At 36.5% G+C, this 13,946-nt stretch overlaps 1 protein-coding gene across 1 annotated transcript in view; it reads left to right on the top strand.

Annotated features, from left to right (window-relative positions):
* LOC111146700 (copine 3) overlaps positions 1–12,957 on the top strand; it is a 46,187-nt gene extending 33,230 nt beyond the window's left edge. The window contains exons 10-16 of the mRNA XM_022502368.1: positions 131–190; positions 671–804; positions 5,943–5,997; positions 6,077–6,128; positions 8,379–8,512; positions 9,631–9,867; positions 11,642–12,957. Coding sequence (XP_022358076.1) covers positions 131–190; positions 671–804; positions 5,943–5,997; positions 6,077–6,128; positions 8,379–8,512; positions 9,631–9,867; positions 11,642–11,752 — 783 coding nt within the window. The 3' untranslated portion in view covers positions 11,753–12,957. The remainder of the gene's footprint in view (positions 1–130; positions 191–670; positions 805–5,942; positions 5,998–6,076; positions 6,129–8,378; positions 8,513–9,630; positions 9,868–11,641) is intronic.
* The last annotated feature ends 989 nt before the right edge of the window (positions 12,958–13,946 follow it).

Here is a 13,946-nt window from a genome sequence, read left to right as displayed (position 1 = left end):
TGGGGCTAGATCCCATGACCCAGATATCATGACCTGAGCCAAAACCAAGCATTGGATGCTCGATTAATTCAGCCACCCAGGAACCCCAGTAAGAGATTTTTGATTTTGAGAGTTTGCTCTTTGTTTTTAGATTACAGTGGAGTGCACATTCCTTGACTATATCATGGGAGGATGTCAACTGAATTTTACTGTAAGTAACACTGACTTTCTCAAAGTAGGCTGAAACATGTTACTTTTTTCCTACAGTTTCGCACTGTTCCTTTATTTTCTTGTAAAACCAACTTTGGAATTTACCCACGCCGTTTAGTATGGTCTCCTCAGACAGGTTGTCTAAGTTCATCAGGAAGCCTTCAACTTTGTTGATAAGATCTGTTCCTTCTGATGGAGTAATTTAAATTACAGAAAGCGTTAGTTAAACAACCTACAAAATAAGCCCTATGTCTGAACTCCTGGGTATAAAAATTCATGGATTTGAGTCATCTAGAAAAAATATGAATAGCAGCAGGTTGTTTCAGGCTGAAGCTTTAACTGTTTAATTGTCTGTGGAAATACTGGTAGGCCCAGGCATTTGTTAGGAGATGGCAGCAGCAGGCTCTGGGCCGAGTGTCTGTCTCCAGGACATTGAACATATGGCTTCTCCTTAGTAAGGGCTGTGATTGTTATTTGGCAGGTGGGAGTGGACTTCACTGGCTCTAATGGCGACCCAAGGTCTCCTGACTCCCTTCATTACATTAGCCCAAATGGTGTTAATGAGTATTTGACTGCTATCTGGTCTGTGGGACTGGTCATTCAAGATTATGATACGTGAGTATGACTAAAATACTTGTTTTCATAGCTCTCCAGAAAGGGCAGTTTCTGTTTCATCTGCTAGTACTTTGATATAATTGGTGGTGATAGGGCTGCTGGGGTTGACTGAGGGTAGAAAAGGGGGTGTGGTGGGAATAACTTTCTCCCTAAAATCTTCTGTGTTCTCTTTTCTAGTTTTCTCTTTGTGACAGTCTTAGGGTTTACTTTTGACCTCTTCTCTCTAGCTGTGATCAGTTATAATGTATTATATATAGCTTGTTTATTTAACAGCTGACTGGAGTCAACTGTTTCCTTGGGGTTTATTTATTAAGGATAAGTTATCTGTGTAACTGAAGTCCAGATGACATATTTTGTAAACATTTATAGACACTGTTTATTAACATGTCTATTTCTTGGCAGTCACTGTCAAATTATTTTCCTTTTTCTTTTTTTTAGTTTTATTTATCTGAGAGAGAGACAGCATGCAAGTGGGGGAAAGAGGCAGAAGGAGAGGGAGAGAATCCTAAGCAGATGCCCTGCTGAGTGCAGAGCACCCCTTGAGACTGGATCTCATGACCCTGAGATCATGACCTGAACCAAAACCAAGAGTCGGATGCTTAACTAACTAAGCCACCCAGGGGCCCCTCAAATTATTCTCTTAATGGCAACTTTGAACAAGTGCCAAAAGAAAACTTGACCTGATTGCTCTAAAAATTTGAATAGATTCTCAATGTATAGATTTTTGAATAGATTAAATAGGCCCTCTTGAAGGTTTACCAAACAATAGAAAAGAAAGTCCACCTTAATAATTTTTTGTTCTGGATCTCTTAGGGCACTGTATAAATTTTCACTTACCTTTGCCTATTATTTTATGATTAAAGCCCTTACATATATTGATGGAGCTTTTCATTAATCTGCTATGATATTTAAAGAGGTGAATTTTCAGGCAAATGAACAAATCTAAAGCAAAGGTGACAATTCTGATACCAGCCAGGTAGAATTTAAGACAAAAGTCATTAAATATAACAAAAAAACTATTCTATAGAAAACTTCGTTACATAATCCAAAATGAAAATATAACCATGGACATGTTTGATAAGAGTATCGAAGTATTTCAACTGAAAGTAGTTAGAAGTACAATAAAAATTTTAAAGTAACATAATTATAGTGGTGGTTATATAAAAAATAAAAAGTTCACAGAGTTACTTTATCAGACTGCCACCTAGAAGTTAACAAAAGGATAACTAAAATAAAATTTACCATATGGAAATAAAAAAATCTTAACAAGTTCTTAGATCAAAGAGAAAACTGAGGGCACCTGGGTGGTTCAGTTGGTTAAGCGACTGCCTTCCCACCAGGTCATGATCCTGGAGTCCGGGGATCGAGTCCTGAGGGCTCCCTGCTCAGCAGGGGCTCTGCTTCTCCCTCTGACCTTCCCCATCTCATGCTCGCTCTCTCTCATTTTCTCTCTCTCAAATAAATAAAATCTTTAAAAACAAAAACAAAGAAGAAACTGAAGTATAATAACAGACTATCTTAGAAATAGGGGCACCAAGAAGACTGTACATAGTCCTATCTTTTTTTTTAGTATTTTTTTCAAAGACTTTATTTATTTACTTGACAGAGAGAAACAGCCAGAGAGGGAATACAAGCAGGGGGAATGGGAGAGAGAGAAGCAGGCTTCCCATCGAGCAGGGAGCCCGATGTGGGGCTCGATCCCAGGAACCTGGGATCATGACCTGAGCTGAAGGCAGACGCTTAATGACTGAGCCACCCACGAGCACCCCCCCCTTTTTTTTTTAATTTAAATTTTAGGTAGTTAACATACAGTGTGGTCCTGTCTTTATAGAGGACAATTTCTGGCTTTACATGCTTTTATTTTTAAACAAGAAAAATTGAATATAAATGAACTAGGTTTTCAATAAAATAAAATTAAAGAATAGGAGAAAAAATAAAGATATAACAATAATAGCAGATTCTGTCTATAAATTAGCTATGACATATCAGGCACAATATAATACTGTTTCTACATGATAACTCACCTAATCCTCATACTTTGCTGTGACATAGGTACTATTATCATCCATTATCATCTACAGTGTACAGATGAGAAAACTGAGGCGTAAGAGGTTAACTTGTCCAAGGTCACTCAACTGGTAACTGGCAGAGATAGAATTGAGCCTGGGCTGTCTGCTCCAGAGACGTGCTTTCCAAACTGTTTATTATGTACTGTGATGTATTTCTTCTAAACACTGAAAGTAAAGACTTGGAAAGTTTAAAAAAAAAAAAAAAACCTCACTAAATGAATAAATTAAATGAAGAGATGATTCTTTGCAAGTTCAACAAAACTCAGGCAAATCTGCCAACGCTGACCCCCAAGAAAGAGAAAACGTGCATAGAATATTAGTAATGAGACAGAGAGTATAAGCATACATTCAAGAAAAAAACCATTAAAAACTAGAAGTTAATACTATATAAAACTTTCTTATTACATTGGAAAATCTGGATTAAAGGATTTTGCGGGGATGGGGGAGGGGGAGAAAAGCTTTAAATTACCAAAGTTGATTTAAACAGCCTGAGTAGACCTGGAATCATGGAAGGAATGGGATAGCTGGTCACAGAGCCACTCCTCTCAAGGGCACGAGGCCAAGACAATTTCATACATAAATTCTAGCAAACCTATAAGGAATGAATTTAAACCTAAAATAATCAAGTAAAAAAAAAAAATTAGAATCATGATCCCAAGGTCCTGGGATTGTATCCCGAATTGGGCTCCTTGCTCAGAGGGGAGCCTGCTTCTCCCTCTGTCTACTGTTCTCCCTGCTTGTGCTCTCTCTCTCTCAGTCTGACAAATAAATAAGATCTTTAAAGAAACCCTCATGTTAAAGCTATATTATTAATATTACAGAACTAGTACATGACCAGTGGAACAAAGCAAGAAGTCTTGAAATAGACCCTAGTGTGTATGTGAACTTAGTATGTGATAGAGATGACGTTTTAGGGGAAAGGAGTTGTCACAGCTGCTAAACTAGACAAGAAGTGAATTTAGATCCCGAACTCATACTGGTATATGTTAAGGTACTTTTTTTTTTTTTTTTTTTTTTTTTTTTAAGATTTTATGTTTAAGTAATCTCTACACCCAACATGGGGCTCCAGCTCACAACTTGGAGATCAAGAGTCACATGTTCTACCAACTGAGCTAGCCAGGTGCCCCTGTTAGGATACTATTTGGTATAGACAAACTGCTAGAGTGGACACCCCCAAAACAAAGTGCATTTACCCAAACAGAAGTTATTTTCCCTTTAATGTTGCAAGTCTAGAGATAGTATAGGATTGATAGGGCAGTTCTACCATTGTCAAGTCCTAGATTCTACCCCTGGGTCCAAGGCAAATGCTGTGCTTCTAATCTTGTCTAGTCAGTGGGAGGAGGAGATGGGCAACTGGGAAGGAGTACAGGTGACTTCCCTCCTAGGGGCATCCTGATTCAGAAGTAACTGATAACCACTTCTACTCATATTTTCTTAACTAGAATCTATCTACCACCTGGCCACATGCAGCCCAGAGAAGCTGCAGCTGAGCTAGTGTGGTCTCTAGCTCAGGTGTTCCATTATTAAGAAGGGAGAGAAGGGATACAGATAGAGAGTGGCAGTTTCTGTTTCATATCCTACCCCAAAAGACTTTCTGGGTGAATTAGAAGTTTAATATCAAAATCAAACCTTGGACATTCTAGGAATAAATATGTGTGAATTGTTTATAATTTTGCAGTGAGGAAGGCTAAGCAAGGCAGCAGAGGCAGAAATCATGAAAGAAATTTTATTTGTTCACATTCATTAATATTGAAAACTATAAAAGGAAGTATATTTTAAACAAAGTTAAAGGCAGACTACAAACTGGGAAAAATACTCCTGATGTGTCTGACTCAGGTTCTATCCTCAATACAAAAAGAACCATTAAAAACTAATTTAAAAGGAGTATCCTAGCTGGGACACCTGGGTGGCTCAGTCGGTGAAGTGTCTGCCTTCGGCTTGGGTCATGATCCCAGGATCCTGAGATCAAGTCACATCAGGATCCTTGCTCAGCAGGGATCCTGCTTCTCCCTCTGCCTGCTGCTCCCCCTGCTTGTGCTTTCTCTCTGTGACACATAAATAAATAAAATCTTAAAAAAATATATCCTTTTGGGACGCCTGGTTGGTTCAGTCAGTCAGGCATCTGCCTTTGGCTCAGGTTATGATCCTAGGGTCCTGGGATTCAGTCCCACATTGGGATCCTTGCTCAGCAGGGAGCATGCTTCTCCCTCAGCCTGCTTGTCCCCCTGCTTATGTGCTCTCTCTCTCTCCAATGAGTAAATTAAAATATATATACATATATATTTTAATGAATGAACATACCATAATGAACATAATGAGCATACTAATTTTTCTGATATATATATATATATATATGATAATATACATTTATATCCTAGCAGAAAGATTAGTATGTTCATTACAGTGTTTTGTGATAGCAAAACATTGGATCTTTATTAGTTGGGGGAGAATATCCATAAAGTGGTGGAATACATGGCAGCCATTCACATGATGTTATATATTCAGGTGCATAATCCCTTCTCCCTAAACAATTGGGACCAAATATTCATACATTTTGCACAAAAAATGTGAGAATTTTATATGTGGCATTTGCACCATGTTTCTGTGGCCAAATGTATGAATATTCATAATCAGTGGCATGAATAAAAGCTATAAATAACCTCGTGTCAGTTGAGGTCAGGTTTTGCTGCCAAATGCATTTGCTATAAGCCAATGAACTTGTGGTTTTCAAAGCTTTATGGATTTATCTACATATTTATTCAGCAAAATAATATATAGTATTTAAGTAGAAAATGGCATATTATAAAATGAATACAAACTCCATTTTTATAAATATATAGAGAGAAGCATTTTTCTCCCTCAGTGCACAGAAAAATAGTTAGAATGATTGTTGCCAGATGTTAACATTGGTTCTCTCTGGTGGTTACTATGGGTTTAATCTTTTTATTTTCCTAAGATTTTTGAATTAAAAAAAAACCCACAAACTATAGGTTTTATTAAGAGTAAAGATAAAATTTTCTATTTTGAAAAAAAAATGATCTTTCAGTTTTTTACACATTTTCTTTTTAGTGATAAAATGTTTCCAGCTTTTGGTTTTGGAGCTCAGATACCTCCTCAGTGGCAGGTAAGAGGAAATCTTATTTTAAGTATTTGCCTCCCACAAAAGCAAAACAGGCTTCATCAGTCCTTTCCTCTTTTGGCAGGTTTCACATGAATTTCCAATGAACTTTAATCCATCCAATCCTTATTGCAACGGTAAGCTAAAAAACAGGAAGATTTTATACTGAATACCTTACTAGTTTGTTACTTGTTTTTTTCTTACTTGTCTTTTTGTTAATTGTCTTGTTCCTTGTCTTTTTTCTTCAAACTTGTTACTAGTTTGTTACTTGTGATTTACTTAAATTCCCTACCTAGTTTTCTTTTTGTGACTCTTTCTCTCTCTCCCTGACAAATAAATAAAATCTTAAAAACAAACAAACAAACCCTAATACAAATTATTCCAACAAAATGTTCCTTTAATGCAAGGAAGGATTTTGGCATAACTTAATTTTAGTGCGGTAACTGAAGGCAATTGATATTTGTGAAGAAATTTAATTAATAGTTTATATATCTTCAGATTGAAAAGCAAGCTGAGATGATAAAAATGAAAGAGTATTATTGCTCTGGGTACCCAAATTTTCTGCAGTATGTATGATTGTGGTAAGATCCTACTGCTGGCCTATGTTAATACTATTTTTGTTAGTACTGGACTGACTTCTTCCTAAGTTCAAAGTGACTTAGAGGAGTGAATTAGAACTCTTAAATGTTAAGAGAGTTGGTCTTGTGAAAGTTTTAAGTCAAGTATCTACTTCTTTTCCTTCTTGATCTCTGCTCTGTTGGGGATCTTTTAAGCAACAGACTTGTTTTGGTTTGCATTAAAAATCTTTTTTTTCCTGTAACGTTTATTTTTTATTTTTTAAAAGATTTTATTTATTTGACAGACAGAGATCACAAGTAGGCAGAGAGGCAGGCAGAGAGAGAGGGGAAGCAGGCTCCCTGCTGAGCAGAGAGCCCGATGCGGGGCTCGATCCCAGGACCCCGGGATCATGACCTGAGCCGAAGGCAGAGGCTTAACCCACTGAGCCACCCAAGTGCCCCTGCATTAAAAATCTTTTTAGGCAGATTTCCTTGATGATCTCAACAAGTATGGGGGAAGTTCTTGAGGATTTCTAGTATCTTACCTGCATCCTGGACACTCTGACATAAGGGCTGGATTCCACAGGCGCGTATGTTGCATTAAAGCTTACTAGCAATGCTTTTACCAGGAATGCCACTTAGCTTCCACTAAGTTGTGCTGTTGTAATAAACAATCTAACCCTCAGTGATTTATAATAGCAATGGTTTCTATTTCTATTTATAATAGCAATAGTTTATTTTATAAAGCATGTGTTAGCTTTATTATAAAACTTATTTCCATTCTAGATTTAAATGACCCAAAAGATAGAGTTACAATTTTATGTATGTAATATTTTACCAACCTCTAAAAATGTTTATCAGAAACGAGGAATTGAGAGAAAGAGTCCGCCCCCAAATAGTTTATTTATATATAAATAAAATAGTTTATTTATATATCCCTTTACATATAGCTAGTCTGCTCTAAGTTTCTTCTTACTCTGGGACTCAGGACTGTATCTGGGATGTGTTACTCCCTTTGCAGAGGGAAAGAGCCAGATCGCTGGTGAAAACAGGCAGTGGCTCTTAAAACGTCTACTTAGATATGAATGTCATGTCCATTTACATGCTTGGTTAAAGCTAGTTGAATGGCCCTGCCCAATCTTCACTATACAGCATCCCAGCAGGCCCAGGCAGTACAGCATAAACAAACAAACACATTGGTATTTCTGCAGCAAAATGTAATACATAACCTGGAAATGAATTTTTATGACTATACAATTTCCCGTACCATGCTTAACATCTAAGTTATTGACTACTAACTCTTGACTACAATTAACAGTTAGGTTTATAACCATCCGACTTTGTAGAATCTTTGGCCACATGTGCAAAAGTTTTTCTATTTATTCAATACGTTTTTCTTACCTCTTGTCAGTTGTGAGATGCAGCAACTTTTTCATGATTCTTTTCCCATTAAAGTCTTATTCCTAAAATACAAAAATTATGCAATATAACAGTCCCACTGTAGATTAATGAATAATTTGGCTGATATGAAAATAAATGTCTTTTATTGGAGGACAGTAATGTTTATAGGTGTTTGCAATGGAGCATGGCTATGAAGTTTTATAACACATGGTTTAAGAGGAACTTTTGAATATAGAGTTTTTAACTAAAGTAATAGATGTGTATACACACACACACACACACACACACACACACATACACATACATATATATATATATATATATATATACACACACATATATATATTTAATTAAATTAGCCAGTATGGTAAACAATGAACAATTAAATTGTGTTTGAGAATTTTTAATTCTGCTTTTTTTTTTGCCTAGGAATCCAGGGCATTGTAGAGGCATATCGGGCCTGCCTTCCTCAGATAAAACTCTATGGACCAACTAATTTTTCTCCAATCATAAACCATGTGGCCAGCTTTGCTGCTGCAGCCACCCAACAACAGACAGCTTCTGTAAGTGCTATAGTACCAGGGGACAAGGAGAATTTGGATTGGTAGTTGCTTCTGGTGCCATTTTTCCATTTATTTGGCCCATTGATATACAAAGAATGAAGTAATAACATATGGCTATCCTTGGTTCGGGAGTAACAACTGTTGTTATATTAGTGATCATTAAGTACAAGACAACAAAAAAATAACCCTTATACTCGTGAATCTTTTCTCTGCCATTTGAATTAATTTTTGTAAATAGGTTTTACTAAAAAGAAATGATTAAAATCTGCCTTTTCAAAGGTAGACTTAACAAATTATCAAATTGAGAAAATTTACAATTTCAGTTGCTGATGAAAAATCACTAACTGTATTCAAAGGGTTTGGATTAGATAACCATTATCTGTTGGACCTTGATACCAAATCTCTCTTAGCTTCATAACTTTTTATATCCAAAAGTAGGGTAGAGATAACTACCTCATATGACTGCTGAAATGTGAACTAAGATAATTCTTATAAAGTGCACAGTGCCTGGGGCAGAGTAAACACCCAGCATGTGTTAGCTTTATTATAAAACTTGTTTCCATTCTAGATTTAAATGACCCAAAATGTGGAGTTACAATTTTATGTAATATTTTACCAACCTCTAAAAATGTTTATCAGAAATGAGAGAATTGAAAGATTCCGCCCCCCAGACCTATTCGTTTTTTTTTTTAAATGCACTTTAGTTTGATAAACAATTCTACTTCCTTCCATACTTGACCTTTTAGAAACAGAGTTACCACTTATTCCCTTGATCAGTACTTTGACATATTTAATACTTATGTTAACGTATTTACTCCTATGCTCACTAAAAGTTTAATCTTTGACATTTCGATGTCTCACTTCTTTATATTTATGCTAACCCTACTTTGTGGTCTGTTTCATTTTTAATAAACCTGTAATTTTTGTATGAATACATTTCCTTGTCATTAGAGAATGTTAGAATATTTTCTGTAGCTGGTATCCTGGGTAGAGACTGGCAAGGGAAATGAGCAAGAAAGAGACTTGAATGACTCATCACACTGGAGACGTTTTTAACGATTGCTTTTATTGTTTGGGAGCTCGACCCGCTCAGTGAATATAATTTTCTTTCTTGGCAGCAATATTATGTGCTCTTGATCATTACTGATGGTGTGATAACAGACCTTGATGAGACCAGACAAGCTATAGTTAATGCCGCCAAGCTGCCTATGTCCATCATCATTGTGGGAGTAGGAGGTGCTGACTTCAGTGCCATGGAGTTTCTGGATGGTGATGGTGGGAGTCTCCGCTCCCCATCAGGCGAGGTAGCCATCCGAGATATCGTCCAGTTTGTGCCTTTCAGACAATTCCAGAACGTGAGTACCACTCCTCCTTATTCTTCATGCACAGTAAGCAGTTTGAACACAGACATTCACCAGTCCATCACCATGTAGTGAAGTAGGTGTCTGGGGTTAGAGGATGTATGGAGTTTTGGTTTGAAGAGCCCTGATTAGATTTTGCAGTTTTGCTTCAAGTTGTATACTTGCATGCCTCTTGCCGTCTGTATGATGAATTATTATAAGTGGTGTTGCTGTGAATGTTTTATTATTTATTTATTTATTAAAGATTTTATTTATTTATTTAACAGACAGAGATCACAGGTAGGCAGAGAGGCAGGCAGAGAGAGAGAGAGACGGGAGGAAGCAGGCTTCCCGAGGAGCAGAGAGCCCGATGTGGGATTCGATCCCAGCACCCTGGGATCATGACCCGAGCCAAAGGCAGAGGCTTTAACCCACTGAGCCACCCAGGCGCCCCGCTGTGAATGTTTTAAAGTGTATTTTATCTTTACCTATGTATGTAACAACAGAAAAACTCTATACAAGTATATGATGAATTTGCCAGACTGGAAGTTAATCTGACGAAAATCTCTCAGGACTTTGTTTTACCCAGTTCACTCCAGTGGTAACATCTTGTAAAACTACAGCACAGAATCTATGACCAGGGTATACACATTGATAAACAATGAAGGTCCATCCTCTCAAGACTCCTCAAGTTGCCCTTTTATAGCCACACCCACTTCTCTTGCACCTCCACCCCCCGTAACCCCTGGCAACCACTAATCTGTTCTCCACTTCCATAATTTTGTCATTTCAAAAATGTTATAGAAATGTTAGGATTGGCTTTTTTTTTTTTTTTTTTCCCCACTCAGCATGATTTTCTGCAGGGTTGTTTCTGCATATGTTCCTTTTTATTGCTGAGGACTATTCCACGGTGTAGGTATTAACCATTCATCCATTGAAGGACATCTTTAATTGTTTTCAGTTTCTGTCTGTTATATGCAAAGCTGCTATAAACATTCATATACAGGTTTTTGTGTGGGCATAAATTTTTATTTCTCTATTATACCCAGAAGTGCAGTTTCTGGGTCGTATGATTATTGCCTGTTTAATTATTAAAGAAAATGTTGAACTTTTCCAGAATGGTTATGCTTTTTTACATTCCCAGGAGCCAATGTATGAGTGTGGGGGAAGGTGATTAAAAGTGTTAATGTTAGGGATCCTTGTCATGATGAAACAGTTCTGTCTCTTGATTGTGGTGATGGTTATACAGATCTATCCAGGTGATAAAATTATATAGAATACTACATCCACATGTGAAAATAAGTGCATGTAAAATAAAGCTGGTAAAATCTGAATAAGGCCTGTGAACTGTACCATTGTCAGTGTTTTTGCTTTTAATATTCTGCTATAGTTATGAAAGATACTACCTTTGAAAGAAACTGGGTGAATATTGTTTTTGCAACTTCCTATGAATCTGTCATTATTTCAAAATAAAAAGTTAAAAAAATTAATACCAAGTGAATAAAAAACCCACCTTTAAAAGTTAAAGAAAAAAGTTATTATCAAATGCCAAAATGCTGGCACCAAAAAAGGACTTGATACATATTACTGGGTAATATAGCACTCCTAAGTAACATTGGTTACTTAGCTCATTCTGTGTTTCACAGACTTTTCCTAAGACAGGATATAAGCCTAGGAATTGGGAATTACTGCTTTTTACTGACAGGTGAGGTATTCCTAGTCTGTTATCAAAATGCCAGTAAAAATTTGGTTACTAATAAAAGTCACTCTGATTTTGTTTTTTCATAAGGCTCCGAAAGAAGCGCTCGCTCAGTGTGTCTTGGCAGAGATCCCCCAGCAGGTGGTGGGCTACTTCAACACATATAAACTCCTTCCTCCCAAGAACCCAGCTAAGAAATGAAAAGAGCTATGGCCGCCTCAGCAGAATTCTTTTGTGCTGTGTGGAGCAATGGATTCCTCTCCCACCCTGAATCATGAATCTATTATTTTACATGCTTTTCATCGCCAGCATTTATGATGTAAAAAGCATTCTTTTCATACTTTTTTTTTTTTTTGGAGGGAAGTGCTAAGTTAATCTTTGCTCAATAATGCGGTGATTGCTAGTGACTTGCAGTGACACTGTTGGGATTAGAAACTCGTGTGAGAAAAGTTGATTTGGTGGTTGTGGTTGTTTACTTTCATATAGTGAAAATACTGTTTCTGAATGTTTGTCAATAGAAAGAATGAAAATTGCTGGGTTGTGATTTGCAGGTTGGTGTACTTTGTTCTAGGCAATGTATGTTTCACAAACCAACATAACCAGATCTGGTGACAAGAACTTCTTAAATTAGATGATACTGAATTAGTTCCTGTAACTGTATTCAGTGCTTTTCCATGGGATAAAACTACATTCACTTTGCTGAATTTTGCTGCAGTTTTGACAATGCAGTTTATAAAACAGTATGCATTCACTTAGGACTTCTTAAAAAATACTGGATGAGAAGGGAAGGCATATATCCAATTCTTAAAATGTACAATCAACAAATAAAAAGAACCTCATGTAAGTAAGCCATTTTTATTTGCCTTCCTGGATTTTTTATTTTCATTGTAGAATACTGTAAACATAGTCAGATTTGACCTTTTCATTTACTGTATGTGACATTCAGAATTTTATATCTGTGTAGATGATAGGTTAGCCTAGATTCAACATTATTAGAGTATTTTAATTGGAGTTTATTAAAATGGTTAGGACTGCTTTATCCAGGAAAGCTATGAGGACCAAATATATAATGGGAAATTCAGAATTCCATTTCCTAATGAAATACTTATTTTAAAAAGACAATTTTTATATTTTCCTTGCTAAGCTTTCACACATTGATTTGTACATTTGTGCAGATTCATTTAAACATTTTCTCCCTTTTATTAGTAACATTTTTAATCTGATTTTTAAACTCATGATAGTGGTCATATATTAATCAAAATTAATTTTTGCTTTTTAATTATGCTATTTCCCAAGTCCAAAATGTATGTATTAAGCCTAAAAACCTGTTATAACTTAAAAAAAAAAAATTCCCCACTGCTACATTAGGATAGAGTGGACTTTACATCCTTTTTTTTTTCTTTTTAGAGCAGAATTTTTTTCCTGATTTTTACCCTTTAGAACATATTACTTAGCAAACGTGACATTTTCAGAATAGATTCAGTAACATTTTATTAAAGGACCTATGTGCCAAGTACTATGCATATTCGTAGGTTGGCCAATCATCTCTAACAATTTAATGTTAAAAGTTATGTGTTTATCCTCTGTCCTTAAGTGGATGCACCAGTGCCTTGCTGACATGCCTTTCAGTCTTATTGAAAACTTGTACCACAGCTCGTACAGCTTGTTCTCTGAAATGTCTAAAGGAGATGAGCTCTCAGCCATGAAGAACTTTGGCTTCTCAGAAACTGCTTGTTGCCAAGGTCAGGCCAAAGAGGAGACCTGCTTGTTGTGATTGTCTAGCTCCTGTGAGCAGTTCCTCCTTTCCCACGTAGCTAGCCTGCCTCTGCATATGTGCTATTAGCTGAAGGTACCTAATGAGTAGTCTGTACCCTGTGGCATATCTCAGTTGACAAGTCACTTTAACATTAGTTAAGTCAGAAGAAAACTGATCATTATTCCAGAATTTTAGAGCCTTTTTGTCTCATATGTCCTGATTTCAATTCTCTTTGTGTGCTGGGGAATAGCATGTATATATTGCTGTGGTTTTCAGGATTTTTTTTTTTAACAAATTGAAGCCTTAAAATACACACACACACACACACACACACACACACACACACATTCTCACTGTATGGTAAAACAGAGAAGTAGAGCTTCTCTAGGTCCAGAGCAGATCCAGAGCCCTAATCTCGGGGCCTCCTTCTCAGTCTCCTTAACCAGCTCCTGGGTATAGACGCGTCACTCCGAAACCACTGGTCAGGAGCATTCGTTGTTTTCATGAGCCAAATAACAGCCAAATACTTCTGTCACCACTGTAAAATTGATTTGGTCTTCATAATTTTGTATTCTGGTCTTAACCAGAATCATTCCAATTTTAATTTTATTTTTCATTCCAATTTTTAAATTTTTTTTT

Source organism: Enhydra lutris, unplaced genomic scaffold (genome assembly GCF_002288905.1).
Source record: "Enhydra lutris kenyoni isolate GAN:26980312 unplaced genomic scaffold, ASM228890v2 scaffoldscaffold14, whole genome shotgun sequence".
NCBI lineage: Eukaryota > Metazoa > Chordata > Mammalia > Carnivora > Mustelidae > Enhydra > Enhydra lutris.
The sequence above is the reverse complement of the archived record's forward strand: the minus strand, read 5'-3'. Positions and strand labels throughout refer to the sequence as shown.